Source organism: Crassostrea angulata, chromosome 7, assembly GCF_025612915.1.
Source record: "Crassostrea angulata isolate pt1a10 chromosome 7, ASM2561291v2, whole genome shotgun sequence".
Taxonomy (NCBI): Eukaryota; Metazoa; Mollusca; class Bivalvia; order Ostreida; family Ostreidae; genus Magallana; species Magallana angulata.
Window position 1 is genome coordinate 50,892,007 of NC_069117.1, and position 23,458 is coordinate 50,915,464.

The 23,458-nt window shown below is 31.4% G+C and overlaps 2 protein-coding genes and 1 pseudogene across 2 annotated transcripts; all 3 read left to right on the plus strand.

Moving 5' to 3' along the window:
• The first annotated feature begins 436 nt into the window (after nt 1-436).
• LOC128192226 (vesicular glutamate transporter 3-like) lies at nt 437-7,854 on the plus strand (annotated as a pseudogene).
• A 3,966-nt stretch (nt 7,855-11,820) lies between these two features.
• Nucleotides 11,821-17,186, plus strand: LOC128192229 (uncharacterized). The gene is made up of 6 exons (XM_052864776.1): nt 11,821-12,680; nt 12,783-12,815; nt 12,918-13,080; nt 13,490-13,743; nt 14,123-14,368; nt 14,676-17,186. The coding sequence occupies exons 1-6, from the start codon at nt 12,584-12,586 to the stop codon at nt 15,095-15,097; spliced, it is 1,215 nt and encodes a 404-aa protein (XP_052720736.1). The 5' UTR covers nt 11,821-12,583; the 3' UTR covers nt 15,098-17,186.
• A 2,148-nt stretch (nt 17,187-19,334) lies between these two features.
• Nucleotides 19,335-22,632, plus strand: LOC128192233 (uncharacterized). Its single transcript, XM_052864782.1, has 7 exons — nt 19,335-19,518; nt 19,744-19,824; nt 19,960-19,998; nt 20,084-20,246; nt 21,378-21,631; nt 21,815-22,060; nt 22,165-22,632. Exons 2-7 carry the CDS (start codon nt 19,770-19,772, stop codon nt 22,563-22,565), a joined length of 1,158 nt encoding a protein of 385 aa, XP_052720742.1. The 5' UTR covers nt 19,335-19,518; nt 19,744-19,769; the 3' UTR covers nt 22,566-22,632.
• The last annotated feature ends 826 nt before the right edge of the window (nt 22,633-23,458 follow it).

The window sequence follows — 23,458 nt, forward strand, 5'->3', positions numbered from 1 at the left end:
AACTGATATCATCTTCACAAAGGTAATGAGTCAAAGGTAATGACAGAACTGACAAGACCACTCACCAAATTCATAAAAAAGATGTTTTTCAAATTAAAATTGATATCATTTGTTTTCTATTGCTGTGTAATCTTTTATTTTTCATGAACTTTTTGGATTGAATGAAAATAAATTCTTATTATAAACGTCGTTTGTTGCTCCCTGAACGCACGTCGAGATAGAACAGGAGTTCTCATTTCATGAAATAAAGCAAATTACACAATGTAAATTGTGTCTGTGTCATTCAAAATGTAGAAAACAAATTAACAGACCGACGGTTGTAATACTGTATCGACAAATATATACATAATGTGAGGCTTCAATAAAAGTAGCTGAAATTGAGCAATTTTGTTGAATAACTAATAGAGAAATATCCGAATGATTCATAGACTGAACAGTTACGATGGAGAGACAGATGGTTGTCGTGCTGGGTTTTCTTGGACTCCTATTTTCGTTCTCTTTGCGGACTTGTTTCTCATTGGTAATGGTCTATGTTCTTCGTGACAACTCCTTCCAAGTGAATTCTTTGTTCACTGAGGTAAGTAATTTCATTTTTGGGTTGGAATGCTGATTTATTCAAGATGCGTGTTGTAAAATCAATGTTCTTTTTATCATTAAATATACTGATCAACATGAACCATTTAGTAATTAATATATTTTAAAACGTGAAAATAAGATTTTTTTAAATTATTTTTTTCTTTGTGTGTGTTTTTGATTCTCATAAAAGCTGAACTCAAAGCACTAGGTAGGCCTTTTCTTGTCTATATTATATACTGTTTAAATAAACCTTCAGTCTTAGATCTACTATTCTAAGCTTAAATAATTTAATTCTGGTTGAAACGCGCCTTCTGATTGGCTAAAAAAATTATTTTATATCGTATAAAGAATGTTGCCTATGTCAAAGTAAGACTAACATCAAAAACGTATCAATACGCCTGACGTTAGGTTTGAATATTGTACCATTTTACTTAAGGTATGAATTCAATATTTATTAGTTTTATACGATATAAAATGGTTTGGGGCAGTTTACGCTTTATAAACCGCGAAGCGGTTTATAAAAAAGCGTAAACTGTTCCAAACCATTTTATATCGTATAAAACTAATAAATATTGAATTCATTCCTTATAATTTAATTTTGTTCCTATCAATTGTTGATAAAAACAGTCATTTGGTCTATAAAATGACATCAAATTGTACAAAATTCAAACGTAACATCAGGCGGATTGATATGTTTTTGACGTTTGTCTTACTATGACGTAGGCAACACTCTTTATACGATATAAAATACATTTTTCAACCAATCAGAAAGCGTGTTACAACCAGAATTAAATTATTTCATATTAAAGGTCAAATGACAGTTTACGCTTTTTTATAAACCGCTTCGCGGTTTATAAAGCGTAAACTGCCCCAAACCATTTTATATCGTATAAAACAAATAAATATTGAATTCATCCCTCAATAGAATGCCAATAATCAATGGTAACATAAATGCTCAATTATTGAATCAATTTTTCAATTGTCAAATGACACAATGACAGATTAGTAATAGTCAAATGTGTGAAAGTATGGACGGATTCGATAATACTTGGATGTTTTTATATTTACAGTATAATATTTGACAATTATGAACAATGTTGCTTGATTCAAAACATCAAATTGACGTTGTTTGTAAAGATAATTGAAGTTTGTTTATGTAGTGCACTGTTAATGGAACCGACAGGGACCTCATTCTTCCTTGGGATCCATCCGTCACACAGTACTTCAACACAGTGTTTTTTGTTGGCTATTTCATCACACAGCTTCCAGGGGGTTACTTATCGGCTCGCTATTCATCATCTAGGTAGACTCACATTCTATAGAAATAATTTTTATTTAGTGTCTTGTAAAAAATTTAAAATAGACCAATTTGTAATTTTATAATACATATTTTATAAAACGCAAAATCAATCTTGTTAATGCATTTTTTTAACTCCTTACCATCTTATTTGACTGCAAAAATAAAATGATTTTTCAAAATATATCTATATTTCTCAAATATTGGACAACTAGCTACTTTTTGAAATACAGTGTATCAAAATGAATTCAACTAAAACTGAAATATTGAGTTCGTGTTCTGATTAATCAAAAAAAAAAAAAACAACCTACAAACCAATAGTCATAGATACTCTATTTTTCTCTACGAAGTATGCATGTACAAGTACCTGACTACATGAATATTATCTCCAGCTCAATGGTAGACTGTGATTGAAAGTGTGAAATAAATCAGTTCAATTTCTTTTTCTTTTACTACATGTATTGTAAACCATCCTTAGGGTGTTTGGAATTTCCATTCTGACTAGCGGTTTATTGACGGTCTTACTATCTTTTGTAATGGCGTATGGTACAGCAGTTGTCTATGCATTGCGCTTTGTTCAGGGCCTTTTTGAGGTAGGCTGGGTTTTTCTAGCAATTAAGTGATGACAGAACCAATTATATCTTAACGTCATATGACTTCAACAATAAGATTTTTACTCATGAATTTGAATTCTTTTGTAGTAAAAACCTGTTATTATAATCGTAAGATTTGTGTTTCAGGGACTGTCAATTCCTGCTCTAAATGGCGTGTTATCGGCTTGGTCATTGAAAAATGAGAAGTCACGAATGGTCACACTGACTTATTGTGGTAAGTTTAGTTAGATTCCAAACTTAAAATTTCATATCTTGTTAACCTAAAATAAACATTTTAGCAATATTTCTATTTTTCATTCGGTCCTAAATGAATGAAAATGAACAAGGGATACCAAATCAAAATATATAATATACTCCTTGGAGTTGAACACTTAATCATTAACAGAAAAGAACAAAACCCAACTTTTAACCCATATGATTCAAACCGATCTCGTCCATCCGGAGCCCAGCATTGTTTGGCTGAAGAACGATCGCTTTATCAAACTGCTTATCAAAAACAAAAGATGAAATATACTTTATCCAGAATACATATTATATAAAAACCTCCATTGAAACATTTCTTCTATTAATTTTAGAAATTTAACAAAACTTATATTATTATTTCTTAGAGATGATTCCAACACTTGAATACGATTTACTTTATTCACAAATGGGCTATTCAGCGAACGAACATATAATCTTCTCAATTTGGTTGCGCTTTGTTCGCCCAAGGGAGATCATTAGTTCAATTCTCAAAAACAACATTTCACGAGTAAGGTTCATTGTGCATAACGTTTTTTCAAAACAAAGTTATCGATTATTTTCATATCAAGGAGCCTACCTAAGTCCAGCTGTGGCTTTTTTTGTTACTGGCGCTTCTACCTGCTATATAAGTTGGCATTCAAGTCTCTTCATATTTGGTAAGATTCGAAATTAGCCTGTTTGTTTTTAGATTGTTTTCTAAAATGAATTCAACATGAATTTTAAATATATATCTCTAGCAATGTATCGTAAATCTTCTATTTTTAGGTGGATTTGCAATCATATTTTCGATAGTGTGGGCATTTTGTATCTATGACACCCCGATGTCAAATCCCAAAATGTCGGCTGTTGAAAAATCACTTTTTGATGAAATGGGTCCTAAGATAGATGGGAGTTCTGAAACAATGGTAAACAATACACTGTCACATCACACGATAGTTAATGTCAGTCTCCGTAAGTCTTTTTGATCATGTTTTCTTTTATTGATTCAAAAATGCAAAAATAATATTAATATAAAAATATCCGTCTGTGTGTTTCCCAATATTACTCTATGATTTATTTTTCAAAATATTTAATTTTTCATAAAACTTAATTAGATCAATTTTTATTTTTATTTTTTTAACACAGGTACAGAATATTCCATACGGAAAGATAGTTACCTCGACACCAGTGATGGCGGTGTTTGTTGGAAATTCTGTCGAAATTGGATTTTCTCCCTTCAGGTGTCAGAACTTCCGCAATACTTTGCCGATGCATATGGGCTGAATGTAGCAAGCGTAAGATCTATTATCACGTTTTAAGAGATTGCATCAGTTGGGTGTTGATATGTTATCTGTACTAAGGATTTGAAAAACGTGGAGCAATTCTGTCTCTTAGATAGGTTTCTTGGTCGCATTCCCAGAGGTTTTGATGGCAATTTCTGTTGTAACGGGTGGTATTCTTATAGATAAGTTGATTGCAACGGAAAAAGTCACAACCACCGAAGGCAGAAAAATTGCACAGTGCACAGGTACTTGTTGCTCATGTTACTTTTTGCCTTTCAATTTCGTACATGCATGTGGTTTATTTAGGTAAAAAATTAGGAAGTTCAATAATTCCAGTCAATTTAAAGTGGCATTCAATTAACTCGAATTTCCGCTAAATAATTCGCTTTTTTCGTTTAAAATTATCATATCCATCTTCATTTGAAAGGTTTTGGAATCGAATCGTTGTGTTTGCTAAGTTTATACATCATAAACGACTACAGGATAGCGACAGCTGTTCTTTTGGTAGGAATCGGAGTCAGTGGCTTAGCAATATCAGGTAAGTCTCTATTTTGACAGTCATACTGTATGCTTGAATAACTAAATTCTGTATAAATACTGATACATACTTAAAAAACTATATATATTCAGCCCAAATGCTGTAACATACTCGAGTATCAATAGATATTCTGTACAAATACCAATTTAACTCAAATAATTATACTAGATATTCTGTACAAATACAGTTATTTACTCAAAAAGCTATTGGTATTCTGTACAAAATCTGTGGCATACTTTAATAACTGTATAGCTAGTCTGTACAAATATTGTTAAATACTCGAATAACTATATATATTCTGTACAAATACTGTAACACACTGGAATAACTATTGATATTCAGTACAAATTCTATAACATACTTGAGTAAGTGTTAAAATAGTCTGTACAAATACTGTTACATACTCGAATAAACATCATAGATATGATTTGTAAAATGCTTTATACATGTACATGAATAATTATTTTCCCTTGGACTGAAATGTCACACTTTCATTGGTTTAAACATGGCACGTGATTGCCTCATATATATCTCTATATTTGTTCGGTGAGAAATAATATTAGGCAATATGGCCGTCATTGGCCGACGCCTCGCTTACTAATTTCGACATTTGATAGAATTTAATACATAAACCACATGCCGTAGGTTCTTAAAGTATTTGGAGTAGTTCCCCTTTGAAATTCTTTAAAATTAGAGTAGTTGCCCTTAGAATTTTGATGTCACATTGTTTTGCCTGGAGCAGAACAAAATGGCAGCGTCGAAATTTGCTCAAATCTCTGCAGAGAAAGGGAGAAATCATTTAAAATTGAATAGCAACAAAACATTTTAAGTAAACATGGGTGAAGCAAAGATTTTTAAAGAGTATTTGAAAGCTGAGATTGAAAAATTTGAAGAGTTTAAATGAGTTAAATTGGACGAGATGTTAGGCATCTTGTACATGGCTTAGCGAAGATCATCGCTATTTGTGAATAAATATGTCGCTTGATAGTCCTCGGGAAAAACAAAACACTTATTAGGTATGTTACTGACTCACTACGGAAATATATTGGGTTGATCAATCTCATAGATGGCTAGGTGAACCCAATATATTTCCGTAGTGCGTCAGTAACTAACCTAATAAGTAATAATGTTGATATATAAAAATTACTGTAATATACTCGAATTACTAAAGCCTCCATATACAAATGTTAATATGTGAACAGGGTACCAGGTGAACGTTCTAGACCTGGCGCCGCAGTATGCCCACATAGTGACAGGATTCACACGCATCAGCTGTATTGGGTCTGTACTGAGCACATTAGTGGCTGGGAGCCTTAGACAGGAGGTAGAAAACAGTGTATTTATTACATTCCTGACAATGCACGTTCACCTTATATTTCAATACAATTCAGTATGGTTCCAATCAGTCAGATATTACAAGTAGTAAATTTAAGTTTGAATCATCGCGCAACATTTTAATATGTTTACCATTTCTGGTTTTTTGTTTTATTCTTATCCCAGAATATTGGATCATGGCAGAACATATTTCTAATAGCAGGATCCATTCATTTTCTTGGAGTATTATTCTATGCCGTGTTTGCTTCAGGGGAAAAACTAAGTTGGGCGTCGAACTTATCACCGTCTGATAGTACTATGACTTTAACGTCACGTGATGTTTTAGAATATGGAACAGTTTCACAAGTTAACAATGATAAAATTGATTGATATTGCAATATATATTTTAAATTCAATTAATAAATTATTTTTTTCTTCTAAAAGAATGTGTTACCTAATGGTATAAACACCGTTTAATAATAGCTTGTAATACATTTAACATTGAATTTTGGAAAATTTTAAACAATTTATTCATTAGTTAACGTTGTCGTGAATTAATAAAAGACAAAAGGTATGCTGTAACCAAACAAGAGTTATACCTCTTTTTGTCTTTTGTAAAAGAGTTTTGTTATGTACGAGTTATCTATAGTCTGTCCCAAGATATTTATGCTGCATATTTGAACGATTTTTAATAAAAATACACATACCTGTGACTGAAGTGCAATTAAAATCGATGAAAGGGAAAATTCCCAAGATAACTTCATTCACACATTATCATTTTTCCCTCGTAAAAATTCACAGGAACGAAAACAGATTTCCTACAGAGATTTATAATGGGGAATGTTGACATCTTTTCTCCATTCGGAAGTACTCGGGACCCCTCGCGCAATTTTTCAACGTTATCATCCGGGCGTCTTCATGTCCTTGACAATGGAAAAACCTCGTAGACTTTTTATTTTTAGCCGTGTACTGATACCCGACAAGCTAGAGTGGGCGTTTCAAAGGGGAAATCTTAGGATTTTTTCATACTATTGAATGAACATCGTCTGAACCAAGAGGTATATATAAATATTGAATAATTTAAGAAAATATGCGGCAAAAATATCTTGGGACAGACTATAATGTTTTTGTATTTTGGAACTCTTCAATGTTACGTTGATCCAACGCTTACCAAGCTGAACTACACAAGGTGCTCCACCTTCGTTTTGTTTGATTTATAACATCTTAGCCTGTAAGACTGATTATATAAGATCATAGTTATGAGTCTCTCTGTTTTCTTCCAATGCCTTTAATGTCTTAATCCAATATTTTTAATCAAACACGGTTTAAAATTAAATCGATGCTTTGGCAGCCATTTTTAAATGTCCTATAGCTGTATACTTGGTATCAACAATTTGTTTTCAAAATTTCTGGTGTATTTATAGACCATAAATTTATTAAGTTTTCTGAATATGTATTTTCTCTCTATTAACTCTTAAAGATAGCCTACTAGAATATAAATGCATGTGACCGTGTGTGTATTGTATGACATAGTATTGTAATGGTGTCTCTATTTGTGTTCTATTTTTTATTACAGCCTTTTACCATATATTGGCATACGCTTGATGCCGAATAAAGCTTAGAAACCGCTTCTTTTCACTGTATGCATCGAAAAATCAAAAATCATAATTAAAAAAAAACGTATATTATCCTCAGTAATAAAGAAAATATCTACACAAGACATGCGATAATTTCAAGGTGGTATGGGTCATTTGTCGATATTAATGTAGATTAATGTACATAATAATCATAATACCTTTACCAGTTTAGAATGTTAAAATTTTACATTATTTCACCCAAAAATAAGATTTAACAATTTTTGGAAAGGTGAAAATTTAAAATCCCCAACGGGATTCGAGCTCGTGACCCACTGTTTAAATTTTGTTAACACGATATAGCTTAGGTGTATTCTTAGCGTGAATATGTATAGATTTAAGTCACGTATTCAGGGCTTTTATTGCTTAATTTTATCTACTTTTCTGCCATGTATTATGTACATTAACATTGTATTTATTTAAAAACTGTAATGCTTGACCGTTGCATAAAACATTTCATTAAAAAGTATATTTACGAGAGCTTAATGGTTTTGTGACCATATAAATCATATTGAGATCACTAAGGACAATGTTGAAAAGGGGGATTAGAAATACCGCAATTTAAAGCGTGCTAAGCTCGGATATTTTACCTAAAATTTAGGCAGCCAATAGAGGTGACTTAAGCTCTTCCTACGTATTATTAAGAATATTTACAAGATTAATCATCAAACGCTTTAATACAATTTAAATTTAGACATTCAGCATTTCACCACATCATCTATGTCATATCAAATAAAGTACGTGTCAAAAACTGATGTGATGAATATATATTTTTAATATTAATCGGTATGCTCAATAACATTCTTTCAAAGGATGTGCAAGTAAAAATACTATATAAACACTAGTTACTAAGATAGGTTAGAAAAACGACCATTGTAGAAGAGGTAATCGATAGTCAAAGAATTGATTTAATATGTACTTCATCATCATACAAATCGCTCAGCACTTCAAATTCTAAACAATTTTTAGTATAGGAAAAATAGGAATTAAAAAATAAACTTTGCCTCCCATATGCACTTTGGATTTCGAATTTGATATAGTTGAGTTTATGGGTAATTTCTTGACGTCGATTAAAGTGATGAATTGAATATTTATTTTAAGAAAAGAGATAATTACAATAAACTAAATGCATAAACTAAATGCACTAGCAAAAATCAGTCCCTTAAATTATAAACAAACCTTACGGATATTTACATTAGACACATTAAGAATGTACTTGTGCCACTCACATTTTTGTCCTTTCAGACAATAGGGTACCATTGATTTTGATTATTTTCTAGGCTTCCTATCAATAAGAAAATTATTTTCTACATGTAATGCCACAGTATATCATTGCATGATGAATGTAACATAATTATATCCCGAAATTTGCAAGGATTTAAAACGATATATTGTAACAACTCTTAATATTTACATTTTTCAGTGTCTTTGCTTGTGATAACACTACGTATCTATTTTGTATTTTACAGTTCAATAACTTAAAATTACGTAAGATTTGGGCGCCAGCGGGGTTTGCTTTTTCATATTCAAACATTTAATAATACAGTGGCTTGAAATTTTATAAATATAAGGAATAAGAAATCATTCTTTGAATATTATGAGGTGATAATTTCGGTCGGGCTTCATTGGATTTGATCATGCAAATATAAATATTCACATAAATGGATTAGGCAGCAGGCAATGTCCATGTTAGCCTTCTTCATAAATACTAAAAGAATACTACCTTATTCCTTAAATAAAAATACGACGAATATGTTTGTCAATATAAATGAGTTCTCTATTAAATTTTACTATTTTATATAAGTATCTTAATTTGATCGCATGAAGCAATTAAAACGCAATATAAAATCCATGTACTCTACTTTATTTAAAAGTAAAAAAAAGATAGATTACACAATCAGTTTGTACTAGTCCCTGCATGCTGACAAAGCAGGAAACAACGATGTCTTTATTTGTAAGGTTCATTATATAAAGTGTATATTAACTTGGATTTAATTCAACAAGTGGCAATCCAAATTATACTCAGATATCTCTTTCCCAGGAGAAAATTCTTCAAAATCATATGTCAGTTTTGAATATTTTCAACATTCCCAGCAACCAAAATCAATATGCACCACCTTCCCTATATTGGATACCTCAACTTCATAAACCTCCTTACAGGCAAAGATTTTCAGCGGGTTCCAGGAAGTGATCTACGAAGCCTCTTTCTTTACTCCTTGCCAAAATATTACCAGTAAATGAGATGCTTCAAGAGTACTGGGCAACAGTCTATTCAAGAAGCTGTGTAAATCAGATGTGGATACTTCAATGGGCATGGTAATGGTTTTGGTCGATTTCCCCCCAATTTTAATGCTTACAATGCTTTAATAAGGCAACTAAAATTTGAGTGTTATTCTGTGAAGTATAAGCGAAATACAGATCTTACAATGTAAACAAAGTCTTTGTTTATATTTTGAATGTTCAAGTGACAGTTCCAGTTTTAGACCCAAAATGAATGTGTTTAACGTTAGAAACTGTTTATTTATGCATGAAATGAATAAAAAGATAGACAAATCAACACCAACCCCCCCCCCCCCCAGATTTTATTGGTATATTGAACCTATGTAAACAAAAACAGGGCACGAACCTGGTGTAAATTGACAACGAATTGTGAGCCATGTATCTTGATAATAACTCTACGACTGACTCTCAAATTTTAATTGTTAACAGAAATGCATTCTAAATCATTGTAAATGATAAAAACAGAAAAATAGTATTTGACCAAATACGTGACCATGTCATACCCAAAGAACTTTAAGAAAATTTGAAATCCCAAAATTTTACCAAAATCATTAGCATCAAAACTTACAACTTTTCTACACCTTTTACAACCATTCCCCACAAGGAATGAAAGTCCGGGCTTTTTGACATCACTGATAGCTGCTTTTTTTCAATAAAAGTGAATCACATGAATTTACCTACCTAGTCATTGGTCATTTACAAAAATATTTTGTTAAAAATCATTCGAATTGTGCACACAAGTACTCTAAAGTAGATATTAAAAAGATGCTTGAGGTTCTGATAGACAACATATATGTAGTTTTTGGAAATCGGGTCTTCCAACAATCTGTTGGAATTCTAAGGGGTACCAATTGCTCCCAATTGTTAGCAGACCTTTTTTTGTATTCATATGAAGCAGAATTTATAAAAAAAAATAAAACACTCGCTGTGGCCTTCAACTCAACATTTAGGTATATCGATGACGCATTATCAATTAACAATTGTTATTTCCATACTTACGTCGACTCGATATATCACAGAGAACTGGAAATAAAGAATACCACAGAGTCTACGTCATATGTTTCATATTTGGATATTTGCATGGAAAGTGGCATTGATGATATCCTAACAACAAAAGTTTATGATAAATGTGATGACTTCAATTTTTCTATGGTCAACTTTCCTTACTAATGAAGCAATATACCTTTTTCACCTGCATATGGAGTTTTTGTCTCTCAGTTAATTCGATACGCAAGGCCTTGTTCTACATATGAACAGATTCTAAGGCGAGGCAAACTACCGACAAACAAGTTGATAAAACACGACTACCGACAATCTCAAGACGAGTCATCTTTTCGTAAGTTCTATTTTTGATACAATGACTTGTCAGCAAATTCAATCTTTTACTAGGTCACATGCTGACTGACTTTTTCCTACTTATTTTCAGACCATAATTACCTAATTGTCTACAGATTTTCTCGTTTAACCAATTTCAACAAAGAAGACACGGCGGTAGTAACCGGTCAGCAGAGGATGCTCACTCCTCCATGGCACCCAATCCTACCTCTAATTTATAGAGGTCCGTGTTTTTTCTCTGCTCCTGTTTTGTATTTTTTCCTTTGGACTTTAGATTTTGAGCACTTCGTTATCACCACATGTCATTTTTTTTAACTGTATAAAATAATGGCTTTGTTATTCCTTTTATTTAAATCTTTATTTGTTCATTTGAGAGACATCAAATCAAATCAATCTAAATAAATTATGAAACTTATTCGATCTTTGGGAGTTGATTTTAATAAACTCACCTATGCAGTTACTCTGGCAAACCGGAAATGAATCAGTGTTTTGATCTAAGCAAAAATCATCTTAGTACATCTCAGTCTTAGTACTATTAGGTACTTAAAATGATTGATAAATTCACTGTAATGTATTCAGAAGCATTATTTTTCAAGGCAACTTTTTAAAAATACATTGAAAATAGTAAGATTTTAAATGATACAACCAATATAGATAATTTTTTTGTAGTCGTTTGTATTCCTATGCCAGAGTTCAATATTGCTTCGATACAATTTTCACGAAAATATTTCGAATACTTGTCATAATGCATCGTAGAATTTGATGGCGCTAATTCTATCTTTAAATACTACACAGCATGATTCATGTGGGGTTCACTGTCTATAGCTCAGTATTCTTGTCAGAAAAGCCCGATCATTCATGTTAAAAATACCGGTATGCGTAATTATTGAAATATAGATAAGAAACTACTTGCCTTGCGTAAGTTGCGATATAACATATCTTTGATTTTAAAATAAATAATAATCAATAAAATCAAGTTCACTCAGTACTTCAGTACTTTGATTTGGAATTTTATTTTTTGATATGCAATTGTCTACTTTACAGTTATCGATTCTGATTCAAAACTGGTGTCATTTCATTCCATGTGCCAGCTCTGTCGTTTTATAGTTTTATTGTGTTTTGTTATCATTTTATATGGAAAAAAATTGACACACTAATGGGTTTTATCTATTAAAAATGATTTATCACTATTCTTTGGTATTTTTCCAAGAACGGGTATATCGGGTGTATTTGTACAGATGCATAGCTAATCCGTTTCTATGTTTTTCCGGAAGGAAGTCACCATTCAAGGTATTGGATAGTAAAATCGTTTATGACAAATCTTATATTCTGCCTGGGTTTTTTTTTCTGATTTAAAAAAATCATTTAAAATAGCGTGAGGTTGCAAGTTATTTTATCAATTTAAGGTGAAAGCCACAACTGTAACACTCTACAGAATTTGACTTTATTACCTTTTTTTTTTTTTTTAAAGGAGAAGGATTTGGGTTTTGATGCAGGGAGATTTAAAACAAAATAAATATATTATGAATTTGCCGAACAGTTATGTGCCTTCCCTTTTATGCATCGTACTAGTGTGCCATGGATACAGTGAGTTTGTTTTCAGTTATTTTAAAGCTGTTAAATTAAAGTTTTACAGTCTTATCAAACGTTTGTATTTCAATACTAACATAGAATAACCTTGTGTTTAAGCTTTAGTTTGCGGTTATGAAATCGTTAAACCAGGTAAGATATAAGGTAATTATAAGACATTGATTAATTGAATTCAGAAAAATTGCTTAATTACCGATCGCAGAAATTTGTACACTAAATCTTAATTTATCTTAGCTTACATGGGCCGACTTAGGCAAAATGTCTATATCGTGCATTCGGAAGAAAGAACTTGGTTAGACGCTCAAAACATTTGCAGTTCAAGTGGGCTCACATTGCAATTTAACTCATGGGACGCTGTCAATTGGTACATAAAAGTTAAAGCTGAAAGAAAAGGATGGTAAGGTACTATTTACATTTTCATGGTATTATATGGCGACTGTGATAGACGAAACGTAAACGGAAAAGATTATTTTATTTTATCGGTATATAAGAGATCGTCAATCAATTTGTTGCTATGGACACTCATATAATTTGCTTTGTATGTAAAGTTAGTTACTGGTTGTTTGCAAAATTGTAGCACAACAAATTTACATTGTTAAAAACGAAAGTGTCGGTTAAAATGATGGTAGATGTATTTCGTTAATGTTCCTATTTGTAAGATTTCATTTATGTTAACACCTACAAATAAATTTTATTGATGATAATTTATCTTGAATTCAAATGAGCATTCAAAACAAACTTTGGAAAAAAGCATAAACGGGAAAAATGCATTGAATGAATAGCGTTCTTTGTTCATATTCATAAAGGCGCTCCTCTGATGATGTTTGGATTGGAATGATAAAGCACGCCAATAGCAATTTCTGGTACCCGACAATGCATGGTATTTGTAAAGAAGAAAATAAAACACTTCCTGGACAACTTTTTCACGAGAGACAGTGTGCAGTTTTAAACATGTCGGGAAATTCTTACTCTGGAAATTTCAACATAATGTATGCAGCAGCTTGTGAAGAAAAATTCCTTGGATTTGTATGCCTCGCAAATCATGGATTAGTTCCAAGTGGTAAAATTCTATTACAAACTCGTACAGGTGTTGCTGCTCTTTGCATGAAACTGGCCTAAGACAATTTCTTACGTCATCAGTAAAATGTTTAACTATGTTCTATAAGACTATCCTACGTATATACACGGTACTTCATATATCTGTTCATTTTCTGCCCCATCGTCTTTATTCTATTTATTTCACTTCTATATAATTAGGGATTGAGTAGTTTATTTTTTCAGTTTAACCAACCTGTGAAAATATGAACCCATTTCCAAAATAAGTATGCCTGCTAAAGCGATTTCTGGACCAGATCTTTTAATGTTTTAATTTCAAAATCATTTTTAATACAGTTTTAAGTTTTTAATGAACCATACTCATTAACGTCCCATTCCTGTAGATGTGGAATTTCACATTCTCTCAGAAGTGGTAGAGAAAGGCACGAATCAGAAATCTTGGCAAAATGTAACCATCACAGAATGTGCGGAAAAATCATTTTACATTTTTGTCTGTTACGCTGCCACTTACTTCCCGGAAACAAGGATTTGTATCGCAGAATGTACAGATATGGACAATGTTCCAGAAATTGTGACGCTTGTCAATTCTACAATCAACTCCACAGTTCTTCTACGAACTTACAATAAAGGTACAGCTTTCTTAACGCACTTGCTCAACATCTGGTTTTAAGGTTTTATTATGCATTATTTTGAGAAATATACTAAGAAGCAGAAAATAACCATTTTCACATCGTAAAGAAAATCTAATTTTGTTATTTTTTATTGTTTTGCTAATGATATTGCGTGTTTGTATATTTGCTGAATTAAGAACAGGTTACACATGGTATATCACAAAATTAAAAAAAATTAAAAATTCTATGATTTTTTTTACATAAATTTACACGTATCTGCACCTTGGACATCAAACTGGTATACGTTTGCATGGTTGAAATACAGTTTTCCTAAACAAAACGGTGTCGGATTTTCCAACTATAACAGACCCAGAACAGTTTCCGTGTAAACCCAATGCAAGAACGACACAGGGGTCAACTTATGTTTCCACAATAGTTTATGAAACAGAGGAGGTATCATCGAAATGTAGTTGCATTTGTTCAACGAAGACCAATATCTCTATTGATGAGCTTCAAGAAAAACTGAATGAGATCAAAGAAGATTTAGCTGTCACTAAAACGTCTCTTTCATCCTCACAGAGAAAGAAAATTTGTGCTCAGGATGAGCGAACATCTTCAACTAGAATAGGAATACTGGGTTTGTGTGTTATTATAGGGATTCTTCTCGTTTTAGTCGTCAGTGACATTTTCAATGGTGTGCTTCATATTTCCAAAATTCAAGGGAAAAAGAAAAATAGAAATATATGACATTGAACTATTCAAAAACACCGAAAAGATTTTTTTTATTGTACTATGCTTGAAAGTTTTATACATGTATACATTTATGTATTATTTTTTGCACTGTTTTCTTAAAATAAGTTATGTGAATGACGCAAAGTTGATTCAGTAAAATCAGCTGAACCTCCGCTGAACTGTAAAGTGTCCAGTTATATTTCTTCCTTTTGCAAAAGTTATAGCGAAGTGGGTATATGTTGTTGTGTAATTTAGCATTCAAATTTATAATGAGTGGAAAGAATGTGGGCGCTTAAGATGTAGATTCGGCAGGAATCTGGGCGCACAAGGAGAGTGAAAATTTCATCAATTAATTTTGAATATTTTTCGAATTATAACCGTTATTTGGTTTATGTTGGATGTGGAATGAGTGGAAAAATATTTGAAATGCAAAAGGTTTTATTATAATATGGGTCTAAATATAGCAACACGATGCAATTCATGCAAAATCTTACTTATATACAACTGTTTTTAAATGATTTTGTTGTCTCTGGGTCTTCTCTCCACAAATTTGAAACGTGTAAAGATAACATATTTCAACATTAAAAATGTCGCATTTTAAAAAAAGATGGAGAGATGACCCAGAGATGGCTAATTATGTACTTTTCAAATTATTTTTTGAAGGATAAAAAACAAAGTCCATTGATATGACAGTGGTGTTTCAAACAGTACTTTATAGAGCATATATTGACAAGTCTCCGTGGCTCAGTGGTTTCGTCCTGGATTTAGTGAATACATACATTCAGTGTTTTGGGTTCAAATCCAACTGGTGGTCTTTTAAAAAAAATTTAAACTTTTTTGTTTTAAATGTATGTTATTATAACATGATGTTGAATTATAATATACCGGTATATTTTAATTTGTTTTTATTGATTTCTAGATCTGCTGTATGAACACTATAAAAAAATTCTTTTCTTATTACTAGTTTTTTAGGATAACACAATATAACTTCATTAAATAATGTTTTCATTAACATTTCCAACTAGTTATCGGTTTACCTCTCATTGCCATTTTTTGAAAGCTTTGTGATTTTTTTAATAACCGGAATAGCCATGTACTTCGACTCTCAACATAATATATTTTTGATGAAATCTGTACATAGCCTTTCGAGGTTATAGACATTTAAATCCCAATTGATTCGTGTCGAGGATTCCTGCAAACTTACAATCTTGTGCGCTCACTTTCTTTGAATACATAGTGTGCTTTGTAATAATCCACCCACCATTACATGTAAATGTCTCTCTCTTAGGGGAATGTAAAAAGGTGTGGAAATATATATTTATTTTCTATGTCTATATCCAGTGTAAAACTCAAGTGCAATACATTAATGCATTTTTTGGTGTTGGTGCGGCATTCATTTAATGGTGGCAAAGCGTCAGTAAGTAACCGTCTGTTTAGTTGAAAAATAACAGTTCATCGAATTTTAAAACAAGCTTTTCTAAAGCAGTTTTCACTTTCTTTTATGTGCAGCTAAATACTAAAGCTTTCTAAAGTAGTTCATCATGGAATTTATTTGCATAATGTTTGTACCCAAAATGCAGTACTTAAAAACATGTATCTTATAAATTAACAATTAAATTTCCTCTCTCAGTTTAATTGAAAAAATATATGAACAGATTTCACAAATGTGGGGTAACTCTTAGTGTGAATTTTGGTATATCGGAAGCTTTTACCATTACGCTGTTCGTTTTTTTTTTTTTGGTTTTCTTTTGAAGCTGTGCTATTTATATTATTATTGACAATTTGTCTGCCTACAACCAGGACTCTTCTTTCAAGAAAGTCAGGCTTAGATTTTGTCATCGATTTTTTCTTTGATCTTTGTAACTCGGAAACCGCCAATTGCTTTTAAAGTGTGTGCCCGAAGATTTTCTTAATGATAAACAATACCATTTCAGAAAAAGTCAAATAGAAATGAAAAAAGAAGAAAATGTCTATAAAGCGAATAGTATTGTGATGGGTTTTCAAGTATTTAAGCATTCAAAAAACAAATAAAATTGAAATATATGTTATCCTACTGTGATGTATTCATTTTGGTATTTGGAATCATTAAAATTAAATTTGAGTTTAAAAGGATTTGTTGTTGTGTTTTGATATTTATTCTAGTTTTTTAAAAATATTTTTTATCTTTTTCAAAATATAAGCTATAGTATCTGTTGTATGCGTCTATTTCATTTGGTTTTATTCATATCATGTATCATGACGATTCTCTGAAAGAATCAAATACAAATACAATTTAACAAATCACTCGCACACGCATTTATATGTACGCAACAAATATAACAAACAATACCGCTTTAAGTATTTAAATAAAAAATAAAGATTCACAGATGTAATTGTTGTTCAATAAACTTGCTTACGTACTATATAGATTAATAATCTAAACAAACAATATACGTCAGTAAATAATTATAATCTATTACCAAAATTTGATCTCTAGACACAAGTAAACAGCAGTTACGTTTCAATATACAAATAAACGAGTAAAAACGTTAACGACGTCATAGTCATAACAACACGTGCAACGTTGTAACGCACCAGTTATTTAGCGTATAAACATATAAATAATATTTGAGATATACGTACAATGTACATGTTTATATTTATGTCATAAGCTGATGTACACAATTTTGTCAGTTAATTCTTAAGTGGATTTTTTTATGTCAGGAAAAATTGTTTAGACGTTTACTTAAACATGATTTGTGCTCACTTAAACTGAATGAAGATTTGGTGTAGGTTTGTTTAATTTATTACTCTTATGTATTTTTTTTCTTAAATTTAAATATATTCAATTTTTGAAAATAGCTGTTAAGGGTTTGTTATTGTGTTATACGTGTTTGTCCTGCAGTCAACTCCTTTTAATATGAAAAAAAGATTCTTTTTAATACCAAATTGTATTTATTAAATGTACATTATAAATATATTCATAAATTATTTGAACAAACAAGCCAGAAAATTTTGAATACATGGGACATACAGTGCTACTCAAAATAGATGACCATCTTTCAAACAATTTTGTTTTATCAGACTTGCATACAAACCTTTTCTCTGCAACCTCTAATTGCTTTGATTGATATTAATTTGTATCGATTACTGATTACATAGGCATGGACTTCTTTCATCGTCTATTTTAGCAGTGTGGATAATGATAGGATCATCTCTGTCCTTATGCTTAATTAAACCTGTGATGCTAAAAAATACAAAAAACAAATTAAAATCCACATCATAAATGGTAAGAATTTATTAAAGATTTCTTTATAAAGAGATCAGAAACTCTCATAAAAAAGCTATGATCTTCAAATATCGTTTGATTCTTATGATAAAGGTTGTAAACAGTGGTTTACATTATGCATGACTTTGAAATGTTCAATCAACTACAGTCAACAAATATAATAAAAACTATCGATGATAATTTTTTTTTAATTCTTAAATTTCCGTTAGATAGTTACGCTACATTGACATGATTTTGTGTTTACGGGACTTCGGGAAATTCACAACTAAAGTGGCAATTCAGTTTAATCACAAACTTCGAAAAAAAAAACATCAGTCAAATAACTACAGCAAAACTCGAATATAACGAACAAAGCTATAACGAATTTCCGGCCATAACGAATTATTATGCACATCCCAGCAAATATCTTATTTAAACATATAGGAAATTGCAGAATATAACGAACACTGTTATAGAAAGTAGTTTTTATACCCTCATTGGTAAAATTTTAACGTATTTTATCATTTATATAACGAATATTTTTCATAACAAGTTTCATTGAAGATACATGAAACTTTAAAATGCATATAAAACATGTTTTTAATTAAAATAGGTATATTATTTTGTCAGTTTTTGTAAATGACAAAAATATTGATTTTATAACCTACGATAATTTGAAGCTTATCATTTTATATCGAATTCGCAATAAGATTTCTTACATATTTGCTAAAACCGTATAACGAATTACGGCTATAAAGAAGGTTTTTCTATGGTCCCTTGAAATTCGCTTTAAACGAGTTTTGCTGTATTAATTACTAGAACTGAAATGCCAAATGATTATAATGCATTACAGCGAATTGAATGGTTTTCTATATTTTTCGATTTCCAGTTAAGCTTTCAGCGCTTTTGGAACTTTTTGCAAAGTATGCTTTTTTGCTAACAATGCTTTTTGTATGAATGTTCCAAACCAATAAATTGATTTTTTAATAACATTTACTTTAAAAACGTCCTATCATCAATACTTTTTTTCGAGTTTTGGAATTAGATTAACCTGTGCGATCGTTTCAATGTTTATTCAGAGAAACGAGCTAATGGATGGAAAAAAATATACATTTTGCAATGACACAAATGCGTTTAGATTTTTTTTACATACGCTATTAAGGAGAGTAAGGAAAGTCCAGCTCAGTTTGTAAGTTCTGTTTATATATTATATAACAATTAAGTATAACAAATTGAATTAAGATGCAAACATTTATCAAAAAATGACATTACCTAAACCAAAAGTTCAACTAAACATTAAGAGGTTAAATGGTATAATAATACGCCATCAAATAAATGTCGTCAATTGATTTTAACTTTACATAAAGGGTATGTATTGTTTTATGAACAAATTTTTTCTCTCTTTCTGTTACAGAGTTTATCTTATTTTCTAAATGCACCATGTGTTTTGAGAAGATTTGTGTGTTTTTTGAACTCATAGTTATTTATGGAAACAGTACGTATGCTAGCATGGTTTATTGTATTATGATATTTATGAAATATAACTTTCACTGAACTAGAGTTGTTATTATTTCATTTTCGTCAAACTAACCTTTATACGTTTTCTGTAATTTTTTTTTTAACATTTTAGCATTGACAAATGTTTGGGGACATGGAATAATCAAAGAAGGTAATAATGCGTAAAGAGCACACTAACTTTTTTGATATTTAGGTGTATAGATCGTTGTAGTAAATACCTGTTATCAACTTTTAAGCATACTTGGGCCATAGTTCGCAGAAATTATTCATCTTACACTCGGAACCCAAAACGTTCTTTGATGCTGAAAACGTTTGCAAGTATACTGGAATGAGGACGTACAGTGGTAATAAAGATGATGTCAACTTGTACATAAAGATCAAAGCCGAGAGGTTAGGCTGGTAAGTCCTTTAAAAAGGGTTTTGATATAAAAGATAATTTTTTTTGGATTCATAGGTTTTCTATTGCTATTATACTTAAAGTGATCGTCTCTTTGGCAGAAAAATTTCCCTGAACTAATATGTGATAGTAGTAAGTAGAATAAGATATCACTAAATCACTACATATATCGCAGAGGTGGATCCAGGATTTTAAGTTATATTAGAGGGGGGCAAGTTTAAGACAAGAGATAAAAGAGGGGCGCTTAGAGGCCTGTGGTGGATTCAGGAAATAGCCTCGTGGGGTTCAGGGGACAAGGCCCCGGGAAGCTCCTGGATTTTAGAGAGTTTGTAGGGTACAAGGAAGTCTTCAAAGTAAGACATATATGATATTTTCTTTTTGTGTTATACTTTTAAAAAGTAATTAAATTATTTATGATTTTTTAAGGTTTGTAGATTAAAAGACCAGCAGTAATCCCAACAAATTCCTCTTACTTGCAGAAATATTAGAAACATTTCCTTCCATTTTTTTCTGACAGTCTAATGAAATGACATCCAATGAGGTTGCCAAAAGTTGATAATTGAACTCGCAATTTGTACATTACATTCTTTTGCCACTTTTGTAACTTTATTACGATATTTAAATTGTGTCCCCCCCCCCCACCACCAAATCCGCCACTGTATCGATAAAAACGGGATGTGTACTATTGTATCAAAACATGACTAAGAGACTCTTGTGTTAGAATTATGTTGGTGAGCAGAATTATGCTGGTGAGCTTAATGTCACTGTTGATTGTCCCGCGGAAGAATAGTTGCCACTCATAATAACCGCAAGTGTGGTTCGAATCTTACAGAGTTTGAGCATACTCTGTCTGCTGAAGTACGATTCAATGAGAACGGAAATGTTAATATTTCGTGTTAAAAAAATCACCTTTTTAAACACATTCCTATCCAAATGTATATTACGTCAACTTTGTCATAATTTTGTGTTTTCTTTTGTTTGCTTTGGTTTTTTTTTCTGGGGTGGAGTGGGGGTTCAGGAGGTTTGGGATAGTTTTATTAAATAATACAACGTGATATTAAAATTAATAAACATTAAGGGATGTATCTTTTTTCTGGTATATGCGATTCATTAGATGTGTTTTGTGTATTAAGGAACACTTTTGAAGACCTCTGGATTGGATTTATAAAACATTCGAACAGCAATGTATGGTATTCAACCAAATCATCTGACTGTATTGAAAAATCTTTCTCTATTCCCGGACAACTCTTTCACGAGAGACAATGTGCTGTCTTGAACATGTCTGAACCTTCTTATTCTGGAAATCCCAATTTATTGTATGCTGATTCTTGTAATGGGAGAGATCTTGGATTTGTATGCTTGAAGTCCTCAGGGAAAATACCAAAAGGCAAGTTTTTGTTTCAAAATACTGTAAAAAAGAAATTATACACAATTCAAAGATATATTAATACTAACTCACGAAGCTTATTTTCTATGAACCATCGGACAAATTTTCTTAGGTCACGTTTGATTTTTTCCTTTTTAATTGTGTTGAGTGATTCAGAGAGTATCATATCCCTTAATATTTTAGCTGTAGAGTTTTACCCTTCATCAACAGTGGTAGAAAATGGATCTTCTCGGATATCGTGGGATAATGTAACTGACACAGAATGTGCAGTAAATTCATTTTCCGAATTCTTCTGTTACGCTGCGACTTACTTCCCGGAAACAGGGATTTGTGTCGCAGAATGTACAGATATGGACAATGTTCCTGAAAATGTTACGCTTGTCAATTCTACAATAAACTCCACTATTCTTCTACGAACTTACAATAAAGGTATTGCTATCCAAAAACCATTACAAAACATTAAAACTGTATACTCTAAATTATCAAACCTTTCTTTTGAAAGTTTAATATATATATTGAAAATAATATTCCAGTTCTTATCAACAACACAATGACAAATTTGACGTCGGTATCAGACCCAGGACAGATTCCCTGTTTACCAGACACCCAAACAACGACTGGTATTTCCACTTTAGCAAGCACTTCAGAGCAAGTGACCTCTCAATGCCCTTGTACCTGTCCAACGACGTCCAACATTTCAACGGTAGATCTTCAGCAGAAAATAACTCAGATCAAAGAAAACCTAACTGTCGCCAAAACTTCTTTATCGTCATCCCAACGGAAGTTAATATGTGCACCGGATGAAAGGCCATCTTCTGTGACGATGGGAATTCTGGGTACGTGTGTTATCATAGGAACACTGTTTGCTTTGGCTGGCAGCGACTTGTTCAAAGTTTTTTTCATAACTGTAAAATTTTTGACAAGGAAGTTCTAAAAGTTTCTAAAAACTGCCATGAACTATAGAATATCATTAATGGACTTGTAATTAGTGTGATTTTCAAATATTATATTCCACTTTTAAATAAAGAAATATTATTTATCATTTGGTCTTAAATTGATACACATAGTTGAAATCAATTCAATTATAACATTATAAAAAAGATATATTGTACTTTCATGTATATCTATATATATATACGTATCCGACTTCTCTAATGAAATGGGTTTTTTTTAAATGCTAAGCAAGTCTTGAGAGTCAAGTAATTATACGAGTAAATGAATTATGCTAACAAAGCATAAATACAATGCATACATGATTCACATTATCATCACATCATAAGTTCATTATACCCCCGCACAAAAGGAGAAGGGGGTATACTGTGTGACCCTTGTGTGTCTGTCTGTCCGTCAGTAACAAAAATTTCTGTCGCATTTTTCTCAGCAACTATTTATTGCAGATGCTTGAAATTTTAACACACTATTTGTTTAGGCATGCCATATCGTGGTATATACTTTTGTACCAATAGGACATCAATTTCTGGTTAAATGACGACTTAGATTATTTTTAGCCAAATTTTTCTAACAAATTTTCGTCAAAGAGCAACTATTTATCACTGATGCTTGAAATTTTATAACACTATTTGTGTAGTCATGTCATATTGTGGGATATATTTATGTACCAATCGAACGTCAACTTCCTGTTGAATGACGACTTTGTTTACTTTTAGCATAAATTTTCTAACAAATTTCCGTCAAAGATTCCTCAGTAACTATTTATTGCATATGCTTGAAATTTAAACACACCTTTTGCTTAAACATGCCATATTGTGGGATATATTTTTGTACCGATCGAACGTCCACTTCCTGTTAAATGACGACTTTGATTAT